Source organism: Dermacentor variabilis, chromosome 6 (genome assembly GCF_050947875.1).
Source record: "Dermacentor variabilis isolate Ectoservices chromosome 6, ASM5094787v1, whole genome shotgun sequence".
Lineage (NCBI taxonomy): Eukaryota > Metazoa > Arthropoda > Arachnida > Ixodida > Ixodidae > Dermacentor > Dermacentor variabilis.
Window position 1 is genome coordinate 183,809,222 of NC_134573.1, and position 27,614 is coordinate 183,836,835.

A 27,614-nucleotide genomic window follows, 5' to 3' on the forward strand; every position below is an offset into this window, starting at 1 on the left:
GATGCGCGCGGTGAGGCTCTCGATGAAGGTCGTATCCCACCGTCGTACGGGTTGCACGTACACGCTGGCGACACAAGTGTCGACCCCCCCAACGCGTACAGTCACAGCCACACACTCTACGGAGGTGGGCACAATGTCGGCCACACGAACGACGGCTTGGGCAAGACGCGCACGGACGTAAATAGACGCGCGGGAGCGACCGGGTTGATGGAGCGGATCACAGCACTGCACGTTGGCGCAAGTCCGTAACTCGCAGGTGGTCGCACTGTGGTAGCCCACAAATCCCGGAAAGTTGCACTCCCCGTCGCGCGTGTATGTCTCTTGCAACGCGAGCACGTCGTACTCGTGCAGAAGTAGGTGTTCGGAAAGTTCGGCGTGTCGTCGGCGCAGCGAGCGCACGTTCCACTGCAGGATGCGCGGCCGACGTTTTGCTGTGCGACTAGCCATGGTGATTGTGTTGCTGTTGACATGCCACTGCCTGCAGGCAGATGGCCCGGAGCGGATGGTCAGCTGGCAGCAAGGTGCTGACTGCTTGCATGGTGAGCAGCAGGTTTTCTACCAGCTGATCCATAGTAGTTTGGGCGGGTGGAGCAGCAGTATCCTGTGTCTGCTGGCGTTGAGAGGCACGAGGGGCTGGTACCGGATGCCTGGGTGCAGGACTGGGGCCCTTCAGCACGCTCGCATAGGACCGCGCCGAAGATGAGGACTGCTGTGGCTGCTTCTCCTCCCGGACTGCTGCCCTGACAGCACGCCTCGACAATGCCGAGGTGGAGGAAGCCATGATGGTGGCCACCTCCCGTTCTTCCTGCCATTTGGGGCAGGCGGGAGTGTCGGCCCTATGGGGGCCCCCGCAGTTCCGGCAGCGGACTTTCTCGCAGGAGGCGCCCTCCGCGTGGCTTTTGCCGCAGGAGATACAGTCGGTCGGCCATCTGCAGGACTCCAGCACGTGCCCGAAGCGGCCGCACTGCCGACATTGCACTGGACGGGGCCGGGCAGGTCGCACCCTGAACCCGAGCTTGAAAAGGCGCACGTGTTCAGGGGGGACCGGTCCCGCGAATCGGATGGTGATGGTGCTCTCCTCCCTCGTTGCCGACAGCACGGGAACGCTCGACTCGATGGCTCCCAGCAGGTCTGTGTCCGCGGGTAACCCGACCACCCCGTGCAGGAAGCCGGTGCTCTTGCCGCGCTCGGCTGGCAGTCGGGCAGTCACTGTAATTCCGTGCAGCTCAGTGACTGCCAGCAGCTCCTCCAGGCATTCCCGGGTGGTAGTATCGGCGGCCACGATGTTGCGCTTATGGTTAACGCGAACCACTGCAACACCGGGCCGCGAAGAGAGGGTTGCAGCGAGTGAGAGGCGCGGTGCTCCTCGGAAGGTTCCGCCGGGCGCCGAGGGACGGAAGAGCACCGTACCGACGACCGCAGGGTCAACCGGAAGTGCAGCAGTCGCCAGGGCCCGTGCACGGCGCAGGTCCCTCTTTGACTGCACCAGCGTGAAGTCGGACGTGGTGGACTCGCGGGCGGATGGTGTCACTCTCTGTGCTGCGGCTGTAGGCACACTGGGGGTGACCAGGGTAGCGGGCGGGCGCCGCGAGTCGTCCGTTGCCCCGGGAGACGAACAGGAAACATGGGCAGGCTCCTTCCTCTTTTTCTGCTTCCTCTGCCCCTTTGGCTTCGGCCGCGAAGCAGGCTGGCATGGTGCGTCCTTCAGGAACCGCGCCGCGGGGTGATCAGGGCCCTGATGTGACGAAACAGTGGGTGTTGCGTCCGTCAGCTCCATCTCGTCGGCAGCGCTTTCGTTTGTAGATGGTTCGCTAGCAGACGCTGCAGGGGACGCGCCGCCATCAGGAGCAGACGGCGCGTCGAGGATGGTTCCGGGCGCGCCCTTGCTCTGAGGGGGCGCGGAGGCGGCGGCTGTAGACTCGGCGGGATGTCGAGAGGTGGTGCGCGCCCTTCTTGAAGGGCCTCCGTCTTGGGCGGCAGGCGGAGAGGAGGTGGCGGCTGTTTCGCCCGAGTGTGGGGAAATGGCACTGCCGTGGTCCGGTTGCTGCACGTGGCAGCTGGCTGCCGTGTGCTGCTCCGGGCTGGGGGGAGAGCTCGACGGCTGCTTACGTCGCCCGGTTGGCTCCTCGTCCTCGCTCTCCGTCTCGCGGGCGCGTTTCCGGGAGCTGGACATATCCATGTCCTCGTCGTCGGAGGAGGGGAGCGGGGCCGAAGCATGGGGCTCTTGTACTGGGTGGCCGTCTTGGAGAGGCTTCGAAGCGGTAGCAGGCAGGGGGGGATCCACAGGGAGATCGAGGGTGGCGGCCCGTTGACTGAGCCACTGGCCCAGCATGCGAGTGGCACGAAGTTCCAGGTCCTCCCTTTCCCGGAGTTCTTCGAGGGATGCAGGGCCGAGTGTCACCAGGCTCAAACTGGCATGGCGACGGTGGCGAACGCGTGGTGGGCGCTCTCCGGGCGAAGCGAAAACCATCTTGGCCCGAGACTTCAGAGCGACACGCAGCCTATCATATCTTCCGCGAAACGACCCTCGGGCGTTGGATGCGTCGGCTTCGGCTCACAGTGCACGTGAGACGCTTGTTGCTCGTGCGGCATCGAGCGCTGTCGGACTCCTTTCACGCGCCGTGTGCCTGCTGCACGTGCGACAGGTGTTCTCCCCGGCGGACCGCCGTGGTCTCGAGGGGCGTTAGGCGTAGCAAGGCGCGGGGCGGTCGGCGAAGATGAAGCTCGATATCTTGACCAAAACGCACTCACATGTAATGTAGGTGGTATCCGCCGGTTCCTTGAATCTTGCCGATTCTAACGGTGCAAAATGAAAGGGGTGAGTGGCCTTTCTGTAGAGATGAGCGCAGGACGCAGGAGCCCATGTGAGGCACGTCAGTACTCCACGGCCCCCTGGCGGCGAAATCTCGCAGTTGAGGGCGCCGAGGGCACTGTTGCACTTTTTGAGGTCATCGGATTTGCAAAAGCGAATGTAGCCGGAATTGGCGTTCCAAGCGCTACAAGTGCTACTGTTCTGTGATCATCTGCCGGGATAACGACGTGCTCTAATTGTGTGACTGTGGCTCCATCCCTCTCTCTCCATTCTCATCTGTTTACCTCCCCTGCCCCCTTCCTCAATGTGGGGTAGCAAACCAAATTTTTTCCGTCTGGTTAACCATCCTGCCGTTCATCTTCCGTCTAAACACTGCTTTTTCAATAAAGAGCTTTCTCTCTCTTTATCTCACTTGATTATCATTTTCCAACCACAACAAACGCAGAAGAGATGCCTCTCGTCGGTGCAGTCCAGGCGGAGGCCCGAGATGCAGCGAAAGTATAGTCTGTGCATTCTGGTGCCTCTTACATGTGCGGTCTTCACTGAGGGCTTATTCATCACTAACTGTAATTACTGATAGTCCTGCATGTTATGTCTGGGGCTGCGAAGAGAACATAATCTGTTGTGCTACTGGCCTCAATTTCACATGCAAGGACATGCAATGTCTAATTCAGTGTGGGCACTAGATGGTCGTCCACTGAGCATACAGACACTAATGGAACACCTTCCTCACCGATCGTCTGCCCGAAAAGTAGTGAAGGTACTTCTGTGCTTTTTCAGAACGACTGGTTTGTGCGAGCGCTTTTGACTGCGTGGTTCTGTCCGCGCACGTGCAAACATTCACTGCCTTCATCTGTTTTTATCCCTTCTTTCTGGTCCCGTTTTTCTCTCCTCGCGGTGTACAGCAGCCAACCAGACACTTCTTTTGTTAAGATCCCTGCCTTCTATTTGTCCTTTCCTTCTTGACGATAATCTTCTTTGCTTTTTGCAACACTTTTCAATAAATTAAGACACCTAACGTTGAATGGATAACTATTCTACAATTAACTTTTATATATTTATAAGGTATTAACTTTAACAATTTGACATGACTATATTACGGTTTACATGCATACATTTTGTGTGATATGGCTATTTGAATTGCTTCTTTAATGTCTTTTTCGGCAGGTTATATAACTGACCACTGAAGACAATTTTCAACCTACTTTTCTCGGTAGAACAGGCAAGTGCAAGGCTCTTCCTTTATTTCGTTTATAGGTGTCGATATGACGTGAAGAATATCTTTAGGGTTACTTTACTCCAGGCACATGATGGCGGTGTGAACTAAGTTCGTATCCAAATTTAGTAACACAAAAAGTTGCGGGTTGTACACATCAAAATGGCGGTGTTGCGTGAATTAAATACTTGCAAATATTTATGTCTTGTTCGCTTTAGTACGCGCTACCGATGTGGTACTCACAGTGTAACGGCCAGTGAATGACAGAAACCGCAGATGTAGAGGGAAGAAATGCCGACGCCCATGAATATCTGGGAGATGTAGACCATGGTTAGGGTCCTGAAAAATGATGCGTTTCATCTATGAAGTGGGGAAAGGCTTCAGTTTAAATGTGTTTAACAATGCACGAGAAGTACAGTCAACCACAAACGTTTTTGGACCTAGGGAGCTCAGAAAATGTTCAATTTCCGAGCAACGTGTAACAGTAGTCATTAAACTGAAAATCAAAATGTTGTTTCAAATCACCCTGCAAGAAACCGTCTATATTAGAGACTGTAAATGCGAATACAAGGCTGCGTTGTGAGGCTGCGCAGATATTCAGCTTTTTGTCAGACCTTGTCTTCCGCAAGACTTTGTGCTTTACTGCACTTGCATGCTTATAATTTCAACAATGTAATTGGCGAAGTAGCCAATTTGATGCTTACTTAACGTCTTCTGCAACTAGCGACAATGGGTGCATGAATACTGAGTTTATTTTTTTTTATATGAATGCCTGTTCCACAGCAGTGATGTATCCACATGTTTACAGTTAGAGGGTATAGGGTGTCACCGTAAGCAGGACTGACTGAAAAAAAGGTCAATCCCAAATCCTAAATGAGCGCTGCTGCTGCTGCTGCTGCTGCACACACACACAACGCCGTCCACAACGCTGCTGTACACAACGCCGTCGTGTACCGCGCTTTGGGCGCGCGTTAAAGACCCTCAGGTGGCCGGAACTCACAGTTCACAGAGAGCCCGCCAGGTGTTATTACGCCTTGCTCTCTGTCTGTCTGGGGTGGCAGCATCATATCATTTAGCCAACTAAAGCCAGGCGCCGACCAAAAGTCGCGACAAGCGTAGCTGCCGAAATTCCAAACGTTATCCACTTCAGGCGTTCAGAGCCAGATGCTCGCGTACACTTAACACATATATCAAATCGTTTCACTGCCTTTTGGTGTGTTTAGCTTTCTCCTGCAGCGCCATAGTCACTTCTTCTTGCGTCCTGAAATCCGCTGCTGATCAGCCGCACCGCATTGCACCGTTTTTCGAAAAAGAAATGCAGAATAGTTGTGTTGGCCTTACCGATCAGCGGGAATGAATGGAGCTGGTCCAACAATAAGGAATGCTGCGAAAGACAATACGAGACCAAGGAGCGCGAACAGTGCTTCACCCTGCAAGGAACCGTCTTGTAGTATAGGCTGGCATGTCATTCAAACTTTATTGGTAGTTTCATCGACAAACTTAATTACCCGCACATTCTCAACTGCGTACATGCCTACGGAAAGGACAAATTTTATGCCTACAAACCTTGAAGTGCGCAAAGGCTGCAGCAATAATGCTGCCAATTGCCGAGCTACCGAACTGAATTGTGTAGACGGTGCCGATTTCAGTACTGCTGAGATCAAACTAGAAATAAGGAAAAATATATATCAGACATGTTTAGACAATAACAACCACTCCATTCGGCCCACTATCATGTCTACGCGACAATGCGGACTAACCTCCCGAAGGCTGGGCTCCAGCGTTGGTTCATTGAATCCCATTTGACCCCAGCAAAGCACCATGCAACCCAGACCAGCTATGAACATTGGGTCCCACAGCAGCTTTGAATAATTTATTGTGACTTCTTTGGGATCGTGCGCCTGAGCGAAAGAACCTGAAATTTTAGATTAAGCAATTACAATAGAGCTTCCGTTTCACTTGCTTGAGTTGTTTCATGCAACTAAGGGAATGGGGTCCGAGGCCCGAGCTTGGAGGATCCACATCTTAGAGCTTCAATGTGTTTTCTGCTGTTTTTATCGGTTTGACAGGCTTTAATAACCGCGGTGTGCTGGATAACCGCGCATTTATACTTGGTGTGTCTTTGAGTGTATTCGCGGGCTTCTTTCACGCTCGTAAAAGCATTTCTATGTACCACGCATTCAGGACCAGAAAGCTGTAAAGGGAGGTTTTCATATTGCTCTAGAATTTTGTCATTGACACTTTTCATGTAATTATATTTAAGAAGATGGTTAATTAATTCAGACAAATTAGGTAACTAGGGAGAATGAAAAGAAATGCTCTGAGTTTCTCTAAGAGACGGCAAATAACATTACCTTGGTTCTGTCTAGCTATGTGGCATTTGCATATTTTTAAATCTTGGTGCATGATAGCTGGGATACCCTTTATAGTGTGCTCCACTCAGCTTCATGCATTTAATTACGTGTGTACATGCGGTATCCATTTAATAGATGAGTAGTGATGCCACGTAATTTACGCATATTTTGTTTTGATTCTGTTGCTCGAATGAGACTATGCATTTTCACATGCATAAGCCAAAGCCAGCAAGTTTACGTGGGCTTGGAATCTTGTTGATTTGAATTGGTTACTTTGTTTAGATAGTGTGATTTTAAAATTTTTAGTGCTCTTTTGTTAAGGGGCTGCAAATCTCCAGATACCTCACAGAGCCATTTTCCTACCTACTAGTGCTAAGCCTACTACCAATACCTAGTAATTGCTGATTCCCATCTATTTCGTGCGTCAGAAGGATTATACATCATTTGGACTAACGGGCAATGATATAACAGTTCGTAAGGAAACACTACATTAAAATCCTGCACGCCATTTCACAAAGTGAAGTATGTCTCTCCCACTAAGAAAACTATGGAGCCGTCGTTATACCATTACGTGGACTGCCAATCCAAAAGACGTTCAGAGCAGCAAAGCAGAAATGCGGTTAGAGGGGACAAAAAATATTATGCTGCGTTCTCAATGAAACTATGATGATCGTTCAAGCTCGCATACAATCAACAGTGAATTACAAAGTTTCAGTTACAAGCCACTCGGCGCATAGGAATCGTTAATGATTGACTGAAGCTTTGGTTGTTCTATCGTTATCTACACAGAGATACCACCATACACTGTATGCACCAAGAATAGCCAATGAGGCGACAGCAAGTGGGAAGCCACTACCACACCAGTCCTAAGTGAGATCTTTAACTGTGATTGACGTTCTTATTCGGCTGCCGTCAGCAATTGTTTGCACAAAAGCTGCACGATCTAAGAATTCAATTCAGGCAAAGCAGAGTTCACAAAGAGCTGAAAGATCGCGACGTATCGAAAGCCTTGTGCTCTTACCGCAATCTTTGTTTAGAACTGACTTCAGGCTGACGATTGCCGGAAATGCCAAGATGATGATAATTCCAATGACGAAAAATGGCGCCGGGTACCCCCATTTCTGCAAGTGATACAAGCTCAGATTTTCACCTGAGTTCTCTGCACCAGCATCAGTATATTATCATTGGCAACGAGTACCAAAAAACACGATTCGGTTATTAAGTGCTTTATGTCGAGGTAAATAATATTTTGCCGAATGTCAGTGAAAACAGTTGCTCATGCAGAGAGTTCAGGGATGCTATGCCATTTATTGACCGAACCCCCGAAGTGTTGTGCCAGATAAAGCAAACCCCCTCGTAAAACACCCGACAGCGTAGTCGGCGTTAAAACGTTGGCACTCCCCGCGTCGCCACATACATGCCGCGGTATAGCAGCGCGCAAAAATATATTAGCAGGCACAGTGACGATTATTTCTGCATAGTCGTCTGTGTCGTCAAGGTATGTTTGAATTGCAGAAACGCAAGCTTCACACATACATAACCACTTCTTTTTGACAGCCGGTGACGTCCGGGTCAACATTTTCCAAAATCAACGTAGTGATGCTGGTCTTGGATCTCATAGAGTTTCATACAGTAATTCCAAGAGGGAAATCTGGCTCTGTAATTGTTCAGCCGCCATGGGAACGGTGGGAAAAGTACACGGATTTCTCTGATCTCCGCGCTTATTGATTCAAACATTCTTGTGCCTTCGTTAATTACGCTTTATTTGCGTTCATTGTGCGAAATTTCAGAGTAATCGATACTTTTCTAAGTGCAGAACACCCTGCGAACACGCACAATTGCTACTAATTGCAGCGGTTCAGCCTATCGAGGTGGCCAGATCGAAACGCACCAAACGTCTGAACGCGCTAGCTCGCCCTCACGAAATTCACAAGGGCGTTCTCTGCGGCTTCACAATGCATGCGCCCATGGCCTAACTGTTTTACTACCGGGCCTTTGTGCTAGAAGTCCTCTGTTCGAATCCTGCCATCGGAGAGTTTTATTAATGTTTATTGAATTATTTAATGAGGAGCTTACAAAATCACGCAGCCGTTCGAAGCCAGAAGTTTAGGAAAATCTATGTACTTCTGATCATTTCTATGCTGGCCAAGCCGCCTCGCTTGCAGCTCTTGTAAATACTAACGCCAGAGTTCCCTCTGGCAATTATTGTATGAAACTATAGGGTGGGTATAACAAAGCGCTTATGGCGGTCCGCATTGATACGAACCACTTGAGTGAACGTTATGAGTCACAATAAAGCATATGTGCAATTAGCTTGCCCCGCACCATCTGTGAAACCCTCGGTAAGTGATCATATATCTGGCTTAAGAGCTGCGACCTCGCCTCTTAAGCTTTCGTGAAGTGTTTCAGCCAGTCTGCGCAATATTTTTCGCCGCGTGTGATGACCCAAGAGGTGCTTGACGTGCGGTACTCATGACGTGAGCTGGCTTCGCCGCGATATATGAGCGAGGAAGTACACATTTCTTAGCTGGGAATGTCGTTTTAGCTTGAAATGTACGTGCACTTGGAATAATACAACTCTTGAATTTTTTGAATTATGCATTTCTTTCGAGTTACACGACGTACTGAAACTTACCTCTATGAGAGCTCCCCCGAGGATTGATCCTATCATATTTCCTGTTGTGAAAGTGAACTCCAAGGACGCCTGAAACAAATAAACAACTAACATATAAGTAAACAATGACAGCTAAGTTCTTACAAAAGCATAAAGTAACGCAGCTTTCTCGGAAAAGCATACAACAACGCTCACGTTTTCTAGTGTGCATGACTGCATAAGAGAGGTTGCTTAATAGCACTCTTGGTCTAGCCGGTAACAACTAGCTGTCCTATTTGTTTGTAATATGGAACTCTCTGGTGATGCTTCTTGATTCTTGATATAGTACATCTAAGATGTTATCCTTTATGCGCACGTTTCATACTTGTAGCTTTAATAAGCGCACAGCTTAGACGGGAGAGGAGTGTAGGCGTGGGAAAAGTGCTAAGATGTCTCGTCTAAGATGTGCGCTTGTTGAACCTGCAAGTATAGACCAACCAACCCAGCAACACGCTCTATTAAGGTACCTTCCCTACAACAGGGAAAAAAACGAGAAATCGCAAGAAGATTATTTAAGGATGTCTTAAACTGGGAGTCTGATTTTATAGAACAATTTTCTTTTCGCACAGATTTCTACCGCGAGTCAGTGATTGTATTGCTACGGAAAAATTGCCATAGTTCAAGAGATGATATGCGTATTTTATACCCTGCATATCAGCACTTTACTACGTAGAGTAAGTAAATTATCAGACGAAGTTGCTTACTATGGCCACTCCAGTGTTCGACACGAAGCGATTTGTGAACACTGCATAGGCGCTGACTATATACAAACTATTTGCGACTCCACCCAAGAATGCGGATGCGAGGCCAACAGCCAGGTTTACAGTTCCTCCTGGAATCCAGTACAGGGACCTGAAAACAGGACAAGGAACAGGCATGTATTGACGTTCATGCTTGTTATCGTACTGAGAAACAACTTTTTTCCATATTCTAATCAATGTCGCTTCAAGGCGTTGACGCGATCAAATAAGGTTACTTATGCTATCAATTATTTATGCATTAACCACGGTGATATTTCTTGTAATACCTTGACAATTCTGCGAATACTTTTTAGGGTAAGTTCATTTGAATGGTGACGACGAAAAGGTAAGAAAAAAAAGGGGGGGGAACGAAGAGGAGGTTACAAGGGGTCAAAGGAGGTGGCCGGCGACGGAATGTTAATGGTAGTGGGATGGTGGAATTACTTTGCTGGCAGGTAGGTACTCGGCGGGGATGCGGAGAAACTTAAAACATAATAAATGACAGAGATATACAGGCAAAATGAAGGAAGTAAGAAGAAATTTAAATAAAAATGGAACGTAGTTGTTGGGTCGTCCTGCTGCCTGATTAACGCAGGAATCATTAACCATAGTTGACTATATCCGAAGACACAGCAAGCAGAACGTCGACGAAACAACTAGTAAAATAGTGAAGTGACTTGAAAAGAACGGAAGAGAGAAGAAGGGAAAAGACAGAACCAAACAGCGTCGGAGCATTGAGTAGACGTAGAAAAAGTGAATGGACAAATGATGCCGATTGAACGAATTAGTAGTGCACTCTGTAAGGAAGATGACGAACGTGCGCGCAGTCAGCAGCATCGGCAGCATCAAGCGCGCAGCAGAGGCTCGAGCTCGGGGACTGTGCTCGGTGCATCGTAGAACCGGCGGTCGCTACAAACCCCAATAAACCTCCTTTGGAAGTGGTGGAGCCGTGCGGGGTAACGTTCCACTCTACCATCCTGGAACTCCGTTCTCGGACGCTACCCTCTGCTATGCCGGACGCCCACCAGCAGACTCTTCCATCGCCACCCGTACCTTGCGCTGGCACCGTTCGCCAGCAGGAGCCTCGCATCTTCAGCAGAACCGACGATAACGACGTTGAAAAGTGGCTGTCGTCTTACGAACGGGTGAGCGTTCACAACAAATGGATTGAATCGGACAAGCTGGCTTACGTATCATTCTACCTCGCGGGCGTGGCCAGTCTCTGGTTCAGAAATCATGAAAGGGATATCCGAACGTGGTCGGCGCTCAAGACGTCGATTACAGGAGTATTTGACCGACCCACCGTCAGGAAACTTCGAGCCGAGCAGCGTTTGCGTACATGCGCACAGGACACGGGTGAGACATTCACCAGCTATATAGAAGACGTTCTCGATTTGGGGCGGTGCAGGCGCGTGAACGCTGCCATGACGGAAGCGGAAATGATCAAGCACGTCATGAAGGGGATCGACGATGACGCGTTCCAAATGCTTCTGGCCAAGGACCCGCGCACTGTTGGCGACGTCATCAGCTTGTGCCAGAGCTATGATGACTTGCGTAAGCAGCGAGCTCTGACAAGGCGACATCCCACACCAAATGCGGCATCACTCTGCAGCCTTACCACCGGCCCAGAAGAAGCCTCCCTGATAACGCAAATCAAGGATTTCGTCCGCGAAGAAGTCGCACGACAGCTATCTCTGGTGTCCGTCACTCAGGAGTCTCCCAGCACTTTGCCGTCTCATCTCCGTAACGTGATCCATGAAGAGGTCGCGGAAGTGCTGCCGGCTGTTCACCAGCAGGATGTCGTGACTACACCAGTCACTTATGCTACGGTTGCTGCAATGGCCCCTCGCAGTGTGCCCGTGCATCGCTTCCAGCAGCCTGTACACCGCCCCCCCCTCCCGTCCCCTGGACCACCACTGCGGTCGCTAGCCCGTGGCGTACGCCGGACAATCGCCCTATATGCTTCGCATGTAGGTATCCCGGTCATGTCGCAAGGTTCTGCCGCCGCCGATCGCAGGCGTTCGATTACGATCGCCGAGCGCCCTATGTGCCGCCTGATGCAAATGCGCCTTACGAACCATTCGATCCATCACCAGCTCGCTCCCAGACTGATCGCCGTCCTCGCTTCGAACGCCTCCGGTCACCCTCCCCACGTCATCGATCGCTTTCCCCTATGCGTCGACGACCAGTCTCTAACGAAGAGGGAAACTAGACGACGCAGTTCCTGAGGCAAGAAATGCGCAAGTGTCGACATGCCGAAGTCCTCCTCCTTTACCTGCCTATGTCATTGATGTGTTTATCGAAGATGTCGCTACAGTCGCCTTAGTCAATATCGGTGCCGATATTTCAGGTATGGATGCCAGGTTTTGCCGTTCGCTTCGTAAAGTGACGACGTCTCTGTCTGGATTGTCGCTCCGAACGGTGAGTGCTCAACCCATTCGCCCTACCGCTGCTTGTACTGCTCATGTAATCATACAGGACATTTTGTACACGATTGAATTCATAGTTCTTTCATCGTGCTCCCACGCCGTTATTCTAGGATGGGATTTTCTCTCACGCCACAACGCCATCATCAATTGCGCTCGGACTGAGATTGAACTTTGCCACCTTGGTGACCTGGCCTCGGTCGATGCTTATCCTGCCGCTAAAATTGTCGTGAAAGAAGACACCTGTATCCCCCCGTGCTCTTCAGCATTCGTACGGTCCTTCTGTAGTACCATATCCGATGGGACGGTCTTCTTCATGCCCTCTCATCACTATGTTACCCGAAAAGCACTTCCTGTGCCCTTTGCAGCTCTTGACCTTGCCGCCGGTGTGAACACGATGGCCATTTACAATCATCTTTCATCGCCGCTATCACTGCTCCGCCGCGAATGCCTTGGTTACGTCGAGTCGGTCGCTTCAACACGAATTGTCTCCGTCCTCGACGAAGTGTCTTCTACTGCCGCCCATGAACTGAGTGCCCTCTCAGTACCACGCTCAACATCGACTGGTGTGTCCAGCCCATTCATCGCCGAAGATCTGACGCCTTCGCAGCGATCTCAACTTGTCGCAATCCTTCAGCGCTTCCGCCTTTCTTTCGACGTTGCGCAAACCTCTCTTGGCCGTGCATCGACAGTCAAGCATTACATCAACATTGGCACTCACTCACCCCTGCGACAAAGACCATATCGCATGTCCGCTACGGAACGTCGCGTCATTGCAGACCAGGTCGATGACATGATCCGTCGAGGCGTCATTCAACCTTCCCAAAGCCCACGGGCCTCTCCCTTGGTCCTGGTCACAAAGAAAGATGGTTCCATTCGCTTGTGTGTTGACTTTCGACGGTTGAACAAGATAACGCTGAAGGACGTCTACCCATTACCACGCATCGATGATGCTCTGGACTCTTTGCAGGGAGCCGAGTTCTTTTCTTCGCTGGATTTGCGGTCAGGCCACTGGTAGGTTCCGATGGCAGACGCCGATCGCCCGAAAACTGCCTTTGTTACACCAGATGGCTTGTATGAATTCACCCTCATGCCTTTCGGACTTTTAAACGCACCTGCTACGTTCGAAAGAATGATGGATAATGTTTTGCGTGGCCTCAAATGGAAAATATATCTTTGCTATCTTGACGACATTGTGGTGTTCGCCCCTGATTTCGCAAAGCACCTGCTACGCCTCCAGCACGTACTCACTTGCTTGACCAACGCCGGGTTGCAACTTAACTTGAAGAAGTGTCGATTTGCTGTTCGTCAGCTAACAATTTTAGGCTATGACGTGTCAAAGGAGGCCATTCGCCCAGATCCCGAGAAGCTACGTGGTGTTACTGCGTTCCCAAAACCTACTACTATGAAAGAGCTGCGCAGTTTTATCGGCCTCTGCTCTTCCGGCCATTCGTTCGAAACTTTGCGTCAATTATATTGCCTCTCACGCAGCTCCTTGGTGGCGCTAGAGATCTCTCATCATGGTCTCCAGAGTGTGACGAAGCCTTCACAACCTTGCGCCGTCTTCTCACGACACCACCCATTCTTCACCATTTTGACCCACAAGCACCAACCGAAATTCATACCAATGCAAGCGGTCTAGGCCTTGGCGATGTGTTGGCACAGGGTCAACCTGGCCACCCAGAATACGTCGCCGCATACGCGAGTCGCACGTTAACCAAGGCGGAGACCAATTACAGCGTTACAGAAAAGGAGTGTTTGGCCATTGTGTGGGCGCTTGGCAAGTTTCGGCCATATTTATACGGCCGATCTTTTGACGTAGTGACCGACCACCACACACTATGTTGGCTGTCGACGCTCAAAGATCCATCGGGCCGCCTTGCCCGCTGGACATTGCTAATCGCAGAATACGACATCCGCGTGATGTACCGTTCCGGGAGAAAGCACTCCGACGCTGACGCGCTATCGCGATCACCGCTTCCCCCGAAGGCCAGTCACGACTCCCCCTGCGAGTGCACATTATCCTCTCTGAACGTTGACACTATCGCTGCTGCATAGCGTAATGATCCCTGGACTGCATCTCTGCTCGACGTTCTCTCGGATACGTCGAAAGTTCCAGCGTCGCGTACGCTTCGGCGCCAAGTGCCTCATTTTGCGATTCGCGACCAGCTGCTATATCGACGCAACTATGCCCCAGAGGGACGCACCTGGTTACTCGTCATTCCGAGAATCTTGCGATTAGGGCTCTGCTCCTCGTTCCACGTCGACCCTCAGTGTGGCCATGCGGGAGTCTTCAAGACCTACGAAAGACTTCGACACCGCTATTACTGGCGCGGAATGTATAATTTCGTTCGAAAGTCCGTCCGCTCTTGTCATGAGTGCCAACGCCGGAAAGCGCCACCGCACAACTCCGCCGGTGAACTCCAGACTTTACAATGCCCATCCCGACCCTTTGATTGTGTGGGCATAGATCCCTATGGGCCACTTCCGTTGACTCCTGCCGGCAACAGGTGGATAATGGTTGCGGTAGACCACTTAACCAGTTATTCGGAGACTGCTGCTCTACCGAATGCTACAGCGCAGGAGGTCGCCAATTTCCTACTTCGCCGTTTTCTCCTTCGTCATGGAGGTCCACTTGAACTTTTAAGCGATGGAGCTCGCGCCTTCTTATCTGAAGTCATCGAACAACTGCTTGTTGAATGCGCTATTGTTCATCGTAAATGCACTGCTTATCGCCCACAGACTAACGGTACCACGGAACGCTTTGATCGAACTCTTGGTGACATGCTCGCCATGTATGTCTCACCTGATCCCTCTAATTGGGACCTAGTTCTTCCGTTTGTCACCTACGCCTACAACACCGCGACTCAGGCCACTACCGGATTCTCACCCTTTTACCTTCTTTACGGTCGTCATCCTTCGCACACCATCGAAACCATTCTGCCCCACCGGCCGGACCCATCCGAATGCCTGCCGATCTTGGAAGCCGCCAGACAGGCAGAGGAATGTCGCCAGCTTGCCCGCCCATTCACCTCGGACGACCAGAACCGCCAAAAAGCCGTTCACGATGCCCAGAACTCGACTCCCACTTTTCTCCCGGGCGCTCTCGTCTGGTTGTTAGTGCCACACCGCACGCCTGGGCTCGCTTCAAAACTCCTTCAGAAGTACGACGGTCCATATCGCGTTCCCGAGAAAACATCACCCGTTAATTACTTGGTTGAGCCGCTAAAGCCGCCGTCCGATTTGCGACGTCGTAACCGCGAAGTCGTTCACGTTCAACGTCTCAAGCCGTATCACAATTATACCGTCCTTCCAGAAAACTAAGTCGCCAGGATGGCTCCTTTATTTCCGCGGGGCCATTGTAAGGAAGATGACGAACGTGCGCGCAGTCAGCAGCATCGGCAGCATCAAGCGCGCATCAGAGGCTCGAGCTCGGGGACTGTGCTCGGTGTATCGTAGAACCGGTGGTCGCTACGAACCCCAATTAACCTCCTTTATACACTCTTTCTTTTGTCTACCAGGAGGTGTTTCTAAAAGGCTGCGGCGAAGTCTGTGTTGACGTTGTCTTTTAGGAGAGCAGAAATAGATACAGTTAATGGGTTCTCTGTAAAGTACTGAAAGACATCACGGGAAGGAAGGCCACAAGCATATGAATTTTAAGTGTTAGGCGGAAGCGATGAAAATAGATTGGGAACGTCCATAATCAGTCAGGAGGTATACGAGCGGTTCAATGTGAAATAAACTGAGAAATTCACTTTAACGTGGCCGCTAAACATACGGAATATTTTTTCATTAAGAATCTGTCATGGTAGAAAGCGCGGTGCGCCACTTCTCGTATGAAACAACTGATGATAATCCGATTTTTTCATATGTATGGTCACTAGGTGTAAACGCTCCGTAGTTAAAAAAAAACGAACAGCGTGTTTTCAAAGGTAGTATCGATTGAAGAATGATTACTATTCTTCAAAAAACAAGAATAATATACGTTGTCGCAGAAAATGGTATTGTAGAAGATGTGGCGCATAGGTGTACATATTGTGGGTATTCTAACGCAGACGTTTGATGAGAGCTAGTAAAACAAATTATTATGCTCATGAGTTTGAAAAGACTCCTCAGCGAATAGAAGAATCAGCAACAGACACATAAATCACGCGTCCAGTCCAGTTCCGCACACGGACTTCCTTTGTATATGGCCTCCGTTGGAATCCTGGCCGCCGCATCAAGGATTCGAAGCTACACTGTTATGCTCAGCAGAAGGCAGCCATAGCCGCTAAAGGCCTTCGGTTGAGTGGCCCAAAAGCAAACAATACAGTGCAGCACAATGAATGAAAAATTATGGTGAAAGACGTTATAGCCTCTTCATATGACCCAGAAATCTGAAACCTACCTCAACACTGAATTTTAAGTTTCTTAAGTTCCGTTGTCCGAGGACATCTACAAGACAGTAAATATTGTTCCATATACCGACCATTTAGTGGATTTGTTTCAAGCAGCAATAAATGTGCTTACCCAAAGAGAAGGTTGAAGATGAAACATCCTGTCATGCCCAGAAGATAACAAGCTACCGGCGAACTCCACACCATCTGCGCGTAAAAGGCATGTGATAGTTTGCTTCGTTTTTTGTGTTTCGCCTCTCAGTGTGCTTGTATCTTAGCTGCACAGTAGCACCTAAAGTTGTTATACTTACGCTTAATTTGTTGGTTGTTCTTGCATATCTTGTTACCACAGCTTTATTTAGTGTTTTGGTGTGAAGGATGTTTATAATTATTTTTAAGGGTTTTAATCGTCGCAATAAAGATTGTTTAAGAACGGCCAGATGTATTTATGAAAGGGAAGAAAAGAATGATTGTGAGAAAGTACTCAATTCTATAATGAATACCACTGATAAAGTTATAAAACTAAGAGAGACGAAAATATGGAGGGAGGGGGTAATGATTTTACAGCATCCTCACCTGAACGCATGAACCTAGTTTAATACGCTTCACGTTGTCCTTAGCAATTGTGCACTCATGAGAAATATATGAGTTATCGGCAGCAGTACTCACCGCTGCAACGTTGTTACTGGCACAAGGATTGAAAGCTAGTCCAGTTATGGATTGTTTGAGCCAGTATAGATTGATTTTGAGCCAGTATAACGCAAACGCAAGCGGGAACATCATTGTTATTTGGCTGTGTATGTATGACTCTGAAAGTGGCAAGTCTTTTTTTAAGTATACGTAGCAATTAGCCTGTAATAGAAATACATAATTTTCATCCAGTGGCGCATTTTATCCTGGCCTTAGGTGGTGGCTCACGCTGTCGCAAACCACTCAGCAATGTCATACCAGCTGACTTTCGTCCAGTTTTTGTCTGCTTGTAGCAAGACTCTATTGCGTCGTTTCGTAACTTCAGTTTCAGCTGTCAGCGACCTTCTTAAAGTCTGACTTGTTCTTGGCACATGCATTCTGAGTTCCGAGCGAGAGAGATAGAGGGAGATCAAAGAAAGCAAAGGCAAGGATGTTATACGGAACAAAAATATTGTTTGCTACCGTAGACGGTGGGGTAGGGTACATAGAAAGATAAGACTAAAATAAAGAGACAGGAAGGAAAAGAGAGCACATGAATCCAATCATGGCTGTTCACAGCACAAGATAACAGTTGCACTTGTCAGTGCTAGATTCGCTCACACGGGTTGTCATCAGAACTGCAACAATGCATTGCAGCCCTCTGCTGTGACGGCTTGTGAGGACGGTATTCTAAAATGATTGGTTCTGATGGTGGTCTTTCATACATACGAGATTGAACCGTCACGATCATTTGTCTCGTTACACTGTGTCGAGGACAGTCGCACGAAACGTGTTCAAGTATCTGCTCGAGGCTACAGTGATGATAGGCAGCGTTGCCAGCAATTATTTTCTAAACCTCGAGTTCCGTGGTATTAAAACTGCACAAATTGCTAGCCATAAGCTTTCATATCTGTTATAGATAAAACGCAATTTTTTTGCGAAATAATTAATCTTACTGAACAGAAGTAAAATGTAAATGTGCAGGTTGATGGAACGACCAAATTGTTAATATACGGAGATCGTGAGCGGAAATATTTGGTGATTACCAAGTCATTGAATGGAATGACGTTTACATGGACTGCACATACAGTTGATCTGTGAAATAAATGAAGGGTTCCGTGCTGGTTCAGGGACCGTTCTTCATTTTTTGCATATTGTAGGATGGTATAAGGCTATAGCTCCCAATAAAAAAAGCTATGCGCAGAAAAAAGGCTGCTATAAGAACTTACAATTCGTTCCGCAAGTATTGCTCCAAACATCATGGCAATCTTGTACGCGGAGTAGACATAGCTGTACTCATCGGCGTCGAGGCCTTTATCGGAGGCCTGAAATAAACCAAACGAGAGTCAATGGCTGAGGCAATGCAAATGTTAGGTTGTATGGTGGCTACTGACGTATCAAAAGTATTCCAAAGAAAACCTCGTTTTTTTCGCTTGCGAGACATTTGTCCATATTCCCGACCAATATCCACGTGCCCGGATTGCTTATGTCAATTTCATCTCTAATTATGTTCTTCTCGACTGCATATTTTTGTGCGTGCATTAGAGTAATATTTCATTCGCCGCTACTGCTGCAGTACTTGTAACGATACCTTCCACCTCTTCCGAATTTGTCGTAATGTTTATGAATTTGGGCTTGTTCTGCGCTTTTGCGAATGTTGCGTCCAATCTTGCAAAAAAAATTTGTTCCGAAGAAAGTTTGGCTTGCCGGCCTTTGAAGATGTACTCGTATCCTTGGAAATCTGATGGCGAAAGAACACACGAGAGATACTTCTTTCGAGCGGTTTATTCGTTCAAGTTCTAATAGCAGGCTAAATCGGCAACATCAAGGTTACTGCTTAAGACAGTGTTATCGTAAAGACAATGTGCTGCTTATCAATGTTTTCACTGCCAAGTTTGCGAGAGCCTAAGCGTACACGAGTATAGTGCTTGATAAAATGCGTATGGATCTTACAAATGGTGCGTGTTCAGGGCAAAAAGAACAACTACTCCCACCACCCCATTCTCCCTTCCTCCGAAGTGAGAAGGGGGGGAGATGCGGTATTTACACGAATTTTCTAGTTCACAAGTTTACATTTTTTGTTTGTTGTACTTATGGCGCCATGACGCTATCCTTATTCATTTATTATTTCTTTTTGCACTTGCTTCGGCAGTGCAGGCACTACGGCGAGGGTTCCAATGGATCAAGCGAAACCCACAATACCGCTGTCCTAAAGCTTGGAGGGAATCATCATTCTAAATAATTCCAAAAGTATCGAACTATACAACGTTACGTCATCTTAACGTTCCACTCTGATAAAGTGAGACGTTGCTCCAACCCAATGAAAAACAACATGCCCCAATGAAACTTTCCAATTTTGCGGCTAGCACTTGTGCTTTGTTCAATTATATTTCTATGAAAAAGTAGTTTATTATTTCCCCCCGTTGGAAGTTTGGCTCATCGATAACCCTTCGTAGAAACTTGGCCTTACGAGTGTGGGCAAGCTTGTGGCCATTCCTTTTAGATTTTTATTCCTTTATTCCTTATGCCTGATCAAACTCTCATACATGTCGAATGGCAGTTATTATATATCTTTATTCTTCATTTATTTATTTATTTGTAATTTTTACCTAAAGCAGTGGCCCAGAATGTCTTTCTATAGAAGGCTCAGTCACACTTATATGTTCATTTATTATCACCACTGCTGTCTGCCTATGCGACTGCAAGATTATGTTCTGTCCGAGAGGTCTCTAATTACCCATTTGTTTTCCTAAACTAGACTTACGTTTCACGGGGGGGGGGGGGTCTATTTTAAGTTTTCCGAAATTTTCCAGGATTGCCTGTTTCAGATATCATCATTCTTGTCCTTAAGCTGGTTTATTCGAAGAGGCGGGCCCGTCAAGACGAAACACATATTGAAACCATTACCAAAAGCTCACTAATTAACTTCCTAATTCATTACTTTACGGCACATGTTGCGATTACGAATTGTAGCCGATGAGTTTGCATGACTCATCGGCTCCATTTTAAGCGGATAGCTTAAATTGGATCTCTAGGGTGACACTTGTCTCGAGATATTCATTGCAGCTCAAGGGCTAACATTATGTTATCTGCAACAGGGAATGTTTGAAAATTCCGGAAAACTTAAAGCTTATCACCCCATTTATCCGCAAATATCATAACCACATGGGTCCACGCAGTGTGGTTGGCTTCGATTGCAGTTGTCTTCCTTTCAGAAACGATCCCCTACACTGATTTACCATAAGTCTCTGCTTATGCGCAGGACATTACCCGTCCAACAGAACTTGTTATTTATTCTCGCATAGAAAATTTCTGAACCCTCAAAGACACACCGTCACGATTGGAGATTTTACAGCGTGGAAGCGTCACCCTCGTCACCACGACCGTTTCGCTTCTTGCGCATGCTTTAGGGAACTGTAGCATTTATTTAGTAAGCAGTAACGAAAAGCTCCTCTTTGTAAAGTGCATGCTGTAAATTGTTGAATTCTATTTAATGCCAGTTTTTTAGAGACCTTATAATGCACTGTTTCTGATGTTATAACAATAAAAAATTTCGGCAGGGACAGTTAATACTGTTTACGTATGGGAATGCGGAAGCATTATAGTCCCTTTGGTGAAATATTTTTTTTTCTGCTGCGACGAGGTTTATTGCCGTTCATAATGGTGTGGAACGCTAGGTAAATCAAGGCACTGCAAGGGCCGTCCGTATCACCGGGGTTGCTCGCTATCGCGGCGCGGCCCTTCCTCTTCCTCTGCAGACGGCACATACAGAGGGGCGCGTCTGCTTCATTACAATGCCCCGGGAGCGAAGCGTAGCCATCCTGGCGGCTCAGGACGCGGAAAAGATGAGCGGGTCGCATTACGGTTTCAGGAGGTTGACATGTACTGTCTCTTGCCCACGACGACGCAGGTCTGGTGACACGGTGAACGGCTCGACGATGTTGTTTACCGGTGAAGTGGCCTCGATGATACAGTACGGACCGTGATAACGCGCCAGAAGTTTGGAAGAAAGGCCAGGAATGTGGGCTGGTATCGAAAGCCACACAAGCGAACCAGGAGCAATGTTGTGCAGCGGTTGATGAGCATGGTCATGCCTTGTCTTTTGACATTAGAGAGTTTTAGAATAGGGGCCCCAAACGTTTTGGGGCCCCAGAGAAATAGCGTCGAAGCCACTGCGCATGCGCGAGACGCAAACTCCGTTTGGGTTTCGCGTTGGGAACGCTATTTCACCGATTTAGCGGGAGCCCAAATAGCGGTCCCAAAAGCTTTGCGTCGGCAAACATGGCGGCACCCATCGAAGCGACGGTTTAACCTAGCACAAAACTGGGTTCGATTCGCGGTAACGCGTCAGGTTCGCAAGCTAGGAGAAGTGACTGCGGTTATCGCTTTCTCTCAACTAGCGTGTGTTATGAAAATTGACTCATTAGACGCCGCTGATTTTGAATTCGATTGTGGATTTTATGGCTCGTAGGCCTAACACGGCTAAGCTTGGCTGGTGAAGGCTAGTAAAGTTGGTTTGCTCAAAACTAAGCGCAACTAAACGTTTGCTGCTTACAGAATAACTTCTAAATCGTAATTAAACGCGAATACACGCAAGTCAAAATTATTATTCCTATCATAAAATGGTATATTTTATTTAATTATTTCTAATAGCTTTTCTTTGACGTCGTAGTGGCGCTGCCAGCGCAAGACGCTATCCGCAAACGTAAAACCCTATTCTAAAGCTCTTCACTCCTACGTGCCGCAACGCCAACACCCGCAAAGCTCTTTGGGGCCCCAATCTATTGGGGCCCCTATTCTAAAACTCCCTATTGTTGAGTCTCACTAGTCAGGGCACGTGCCAGCTGACGGCAGCCTTCAATCAATCAATCAATCAATCAAGTTTTATTTTCGCCGCAGACTGTACATTGTTACTGCGAAAATAGGGGGCCAGAGAAAAAAGCTGCATTTGTGCAGCTTGACTAAGCTCTAGCCACCCGTACAACAGCAGTGACACGACGATTTATTATCTTGATTCAGTTATATAAACATATCATCAAATAAACGATCAGGCAGTCCGATCACAAATGACAACTACGAGAACAATTAGAAGCATAAGCAGTTTCAATAAAGTCAAACAAACAGGTCAAATAAGGTTTTGTTAGTAAGGGCCAGAACGTTCAGACCCTTCCGGTCTAGCTCATTTAGTGTAGTTGCCAGGGCGTAGTCAAGTTTTTCTTTCCCATAATGGGTGCGCGAGGAGGGAACGTAGTATGGCGGTTGATATCGGAATGGGTAGGAAATTGTATTTTTCCTGCGATTTGATAATTCTTGGAATAGTTCCGCCCTACCTAATGTGGCGTTTTTATAGGTTCTTAATAATTTGTATTTGTATATATCGTGGATTTTTAGAATTTTATGTTTGTGAAAGAGTGGTTCTGTGTGTTCTAAAAACGAGGAATTTTCTATTGATCTAAGTGCTTTTTTCTGAATAAGGAAGAGTTTCTGCAAGTTGAATGCTGTCGTGTTTCCCCATATTAGCATGCAGTAATGTAAGTGAGAGTTAAAGAGGGCAAAATATAACATCTTTTTAATGCTGACTGGAAAAGTGCGACGGTTCTGGCTTAATACACCCATATTTAGCCACTTCAGAAAGCGGAGTATACTCTGTAGCGTCAGGTTGGTACGGCAGTATGTTGTCCAAAGGGCATGAGGGCTCACGGCCATACACAAGGAAAAAGGGGGGAAAGCCGGTGGTCGCTTGCGTCGCGAGGTTGTACGCGAACGTAACAAAGGTGACTCCGGTGTCCCAGTTGGAGTGGTCGGATGAAATATACATCCGCAACATGTCGCCAAGTGTGCGATTGAAGCGCTCGGTCACACCGTTGGTTTGGGGATGGTAAGCGGTCGATTTGCGATGAATTATCCTGCACTCAGCGAGGAGGGCTTGGATGCCCTCCGACAGGAAGACATGGCCCCTACCACTCAGCAATTCTCGGGGAGCACCGTGGCGAAGAAGAAAATTGCGGAGGACGAAAAAACCAACGTTACGGGCGGTCGCTGCTGGCAGAGCTGCAGTCTCAGCGTAGCGAGTAAGGTTATCTACGCCGACAATAATCCACCGATTCCCACGCCCGCTGCATGGAAACGGGCTGTAGAGGTCGATGCCGACGCGGTCGAACGGACGAGACGGGCACGGTAGCGGCTGCAACGGTCCTGTGAAACTCTGGGTAGGTGTCTTGCCTTGTTGGCATGTAGTGCAAGGCTGAATGTACTTTTGCACAAAGTTGTACATGCCTCTCCAATAACAGCGCTGACGCAAACTTGTGTAAGTTTTGAGGACGCCGGCATGGGCGCTTAGGGGATCAGCGTGAAAAGACGCCCAGACGTCAGAGCGCATATGACGAGGTATAGCGAGGAGCCATTTGCGTCCGTCGGGCATGTAGTTGCGGCTATATAGAATGTTGTCCCGCACGGAAATGTGGGTTGCTTGGCGACGCAGTGCTCGTGTCGAAGGGCCGTAAGACGGAGCGGCAAGGTAGTCAAGTAACATTGCAAGGGTTGGGTCCTTGCGCTGCTCTGTGAGCATGTCAGTGATGGTGAACGGTGACAGGGTGGACGAGGAAGCCGACAAAGACTCGAAATCAGGCATCAGTGGGGAGCGAGAGAGCGCATCAGCGTCGAAGTGCTTGCGACCGGAGCGGTACATGACGCGGATGTCGTACTCTTGCAAGCGAAGCGCCCAACGCCCCAAGCGCCCAGATGGGTCTTTCAAGGAAGAAAGCCAACAAAGGGCATGGTGGTCACTAACAACGGCGAAAGAACGGCCGTAAAGGTATGGGCGAAACTCGCTTAGTGCCCAGATGATCGCTAGGCACTCCTTTTCAGTGACGGAGTAATTTAATTCTGTTTTCTTTAGAGTACGGCTCGCATAAGCGACGACGTATTCATCGTAGCCAGCTTTCCGTTGCGCTAAGACCGCGCCAAGGCCAACTCCGCTGGCGTCAGTATGGACTTCCGTGGGAGCATCAGGGTCGTAGTGGCGAATAATCGGTAGTGAGGTCAACAAGTGGCTCAACTACCGAAACGCTGCATAATATTCAGGTGACCACGCTGCTATGCCGTTACTGGCAGAAAGTAAACTTGTCAAAGGCGCCATGATGGATGCGAAATTGCATACGAAGCGACGAAAATAGGAACATAAGCCAATAAAAGTTCTGAGGGCTTTGATAGACGTGGGCGTTGGGAAGTCTGCAACAGCGCGCAGCTTCTCTGGGTCCGGGAGGACGCCGTCTTTTGACATAACGTGACCCAATATGGTTAGCTTCCTTGCAGCAAAACGGCACTTCTTAAGGTTAAGCTGCAGACCGGCAGATGCGAAACAGGTCAGAATGTCATGCAGGCGAGCGAGGTGTGTCGGAAAATCGGTTGAGAAAACGACGATGTCGTCTAGGTAGCAAACAGGTCTTCCATTTGTGGCCGCGAAGGATGGTGTCGATCATACGCTCAAAAGCAGCAGGCGCGTTGCACAACCCGAAGGGCATGACGTTAAACTCGTAGAGGCCGTCGGGTGTAACGAATGCGGTTTTCGGACGGTTAGGCTCGGCCATTGGAACTTGCCAGTACCCGGAGCGCAGATCCAAGGAACTGAAGTATTCTGCGCCTTGTAAACAGTCGAGAGCGACATCGATTCGAGGAAGTGGATAAACGTCTTTTCTCGTTATCTTGCTTAGGCGTCTGTAGTGGACACAAAAGCGAATGGAGCCATCTTTTTTTCTCACCAATACGACAGATGAAGACCAAGGACGTTGAGAGAGACGGATGACTGTACGTTTGAGCATGTCGTCCACTTGCTCTGTGATGATTCGGCGCTCTTCGGCGGAGACACGATACAGGCGCTGTCGCAAGGGGGAGTGGGAACCTGTTTCGATGGTGTGAGAAACAGCGGTGGCACGGCCCCAGTGACGTCTTATGAAAGTCGAAAGAATTGACAAACAGGTGAAGGAGAGCGAGAAGTTGGCGGCGATGAGGTGGGGAAAGAGCAGGGTCGATGGCGTTGTAAAAACCCACTGAAGGTGATGAGCCGGAGACCGAAGCGATGGCGTCAACGTGACGGAGGGAGTCGGTAGGAACATCGAGGTCGTCGACGTAGTCGACCGCCTGGAAGTATCCTACGGTCTCTCCACGCAGTAGGCTGATCGGGTACTGGTATTGGTGAACAGCATCACAGTTGACCCAGGTGTTACAGTAAGCACGGCACACGGATGAACAATGCCCTTGCTTTGAGCAAACACATCGGACGGCGTGAATACTACAGTGGCGTGAGATGTGGCATCAGACGACAAGACAACAGCCGTCGATGACTCAGGAGGTATGGTTGTGTCGGCATCAACAGGGAGTTTGTCGGCAAAGTGAGGAGAGCTGGTCGGCAGTGATTCACGCATTGGTAAAAGCGACACTTCTGCACGCGAACAGTCAATGGCAGCATGATGACGTGACAGGAAATTCCAACCAAGGTTGAGGTCGTGAGAGCACGATGGTAGTACGAAGCACTCGGTTATGTACAGAACGTCGTTGATGACGATACGGGCCATGCATACAGCTGAAGGGTGAATTTGCTGCGCGCTGGCAGTGGCGAGCACCAGGCCAGAACGAGCTGTAGTCACTTTTCATAGCTTGCGCCAAAGGCTCTCGTGAATGACGGAAACGGATGCTCCGGTATCGACTAGTGCCACTGCGGTTACTCCCTCTACAAAAACGTTAATAACATTTTGCGGCGAAGATTGAGGTCTTGAGAACATCGATGTAATTGCAGTTCTCGCCTCAGGAACTGCAGCAGTCAGTTTCCCTCTTCAGTGGGAACTCGACGACGCAGGGGCGAAATCGAACGCCAACGAGGGGAAGGGGAGCGCCGAGTTTCCGACCGGCGATCAGTGTCGAGACGTCGCGGTGAAAATGGCGGCGTGGCGGCGTATTGTGGTGCGTAGCTGGGCGTTTGAAAGCTGGTACGCGCAGTTGGGGCGCGGCGGCGACAGAAGCGCGCTACATGGCCAGCAATGCCGCAGGCGAAGCAGATAGGCCGGTTGTCTTGAGTGCGCCACGTCTCGGTGGAACGCAAAAACTGTGGTGACGGTCGGGCAACTGGAAATGAAGCCGGATGCACGGGCGATGAAAAGGAAGCTGTCTGCGCAGTTGGCCGTGCAACCACGGCTGCATTACTGAGCGGCAGCGACGTAGGGTGAGTGGCAAAGTAGGTTGGGGCCAGAGGCACACTCATAGGATTGGGTGGGGGTTGTAGGAGCTGCAGGAAGCGCTTCACATATCTGAGTTCGAATGGCTTGCTGCAGCGTTGGAGGCAAAGCTGCTGTTGGTGCGTCGCTGTGAGGCAGCAGCGAGAGTTGCCTGACCACCTCTTCACGAATAAAATCTGTAATATGCTGCGAGAGGGTCGAGCTGGTTATTTCGGTAGAAACCGCGATGCTCGAGACGGAATCGGCGTGCTGAATGTTCTCGCGGGCGATGGAACGTTGGCGGCGCAGCTCGTCAAAGCTCTGGCAGAGGTTAATGAGGACTGATACGCTAGTTGGGCTTTTGGCCAGCAACATCTTGAACGCGCTGTCCTCGATGCGCTTGAGGATGTGTTTAATCTTGTCATCCTATGACATGCTGGGATTTACCCGCTTGCACAAATCGAGAACATCCTCGATGTAGCTGGGGAATGTCTCTCCAGGTTGCGTCGCGCTGGCGTAGACGCGGATCAGCGCGTAACTTACGCACAACTGGGCGATCAAACACTTCAGCAAACAGAGTCTTAAACGCGGACCAGCTTGTAAAGTCTAATTCGTGGTTGAAAACCCAAAGTTTGGCTACGTCGGCTAGGTAGAAAGGCACGGGGGTCAGCTTAGACTCGTCATCCCATCTGTTATGGGCACTTACACGTTCCTACGATGACAGCCAGTCTTCCACGTCGTGTTCGGCGGTCCCACTGAAAATGGGTGGGTCGCGTTGACGAGGGACGCCGGCGCAGATGACAGTGGCAGCCGAGGGTGCAGGCAACGAGGTGGCGGGATCAGACATAGTGCAGGGCAATCTTGTTGGCAGGGTTCGAGTGCGGAGCTCCAGGACGAGGCGAAGGATCTCAGCAACCTCCACCAAATGCGACGAGGTTTATTGTCGTTCACAACGGTGTGGAACGCTAGGTAAATCAAGGCACTGCAAGGGATGTCTGTAGGACGGGGGTTGCTCGCGATCACGGCACGGCCCTTCGTCTTCCTCTTCAGACGGCACATACACAGGGGCGCGTCTGCTTCATTACACTGCACGTTCCTTGTCCGCGCAAGCTCTCGCGTGCGTTCTAACTGTGCCTCGGTGAGGCCAAATCAAAACGCG

The 27,614-nt window shown here is 49.2% G+C and overlaps 1 protein-coding gene across 1 annotated transcript in view; it reads right to left on the reverse strand.

Moving 5' to 3' along the window:
- LOC142584461 (MFS-type transporter SLC18B1-like) overlaps positions 1 to 27,614 on the reverse strand; it is a 137,046-nt gene that overhangs the window by 13,661 nt on the left and 95,771 nt on the right. The window contains exons 3-11 of the mRNA XM_075694606.1: positions 18,476 to 18,571; positions 16,711 to 16,784; positions 9,740 to 9,887; positions 9,018 to 9,086; positions 7,404 to 7,503; positions 5,789 to 5,943; positions 5,595 to 5,693; positions 5,370 to 5,458; positions 4,272 to 4,367 (exon numbers count right to left, since the gene is read on the reverse strand). Coding sequence (XP_075550721.1) covers positions 4,272 to 4,367; positions 5,370 to 5,458; positions 5,595 to 5,693; positions 5,789 to 5,943; positions 7,404 to 7,503; positions 9,018 to 9,086; positions 9,740 to 9,887; positions 16,711 to 16,784; positions 18,476 to 18,571 — 926 coding nt within the window. The remainder of the gene's footprint in view (positions 1 to 4,271; positions 4,368 to 5,369; positions 5,459 to 5,594; positions 5,694 to 5,788; positions 5,944 to 7,403; positions 7,504 to 9,017; positions 9,087 to 9,739; positions 9,888 to 16,710; positions 16,785 to 18,475; positions 18,572 to 27,614) is intronic.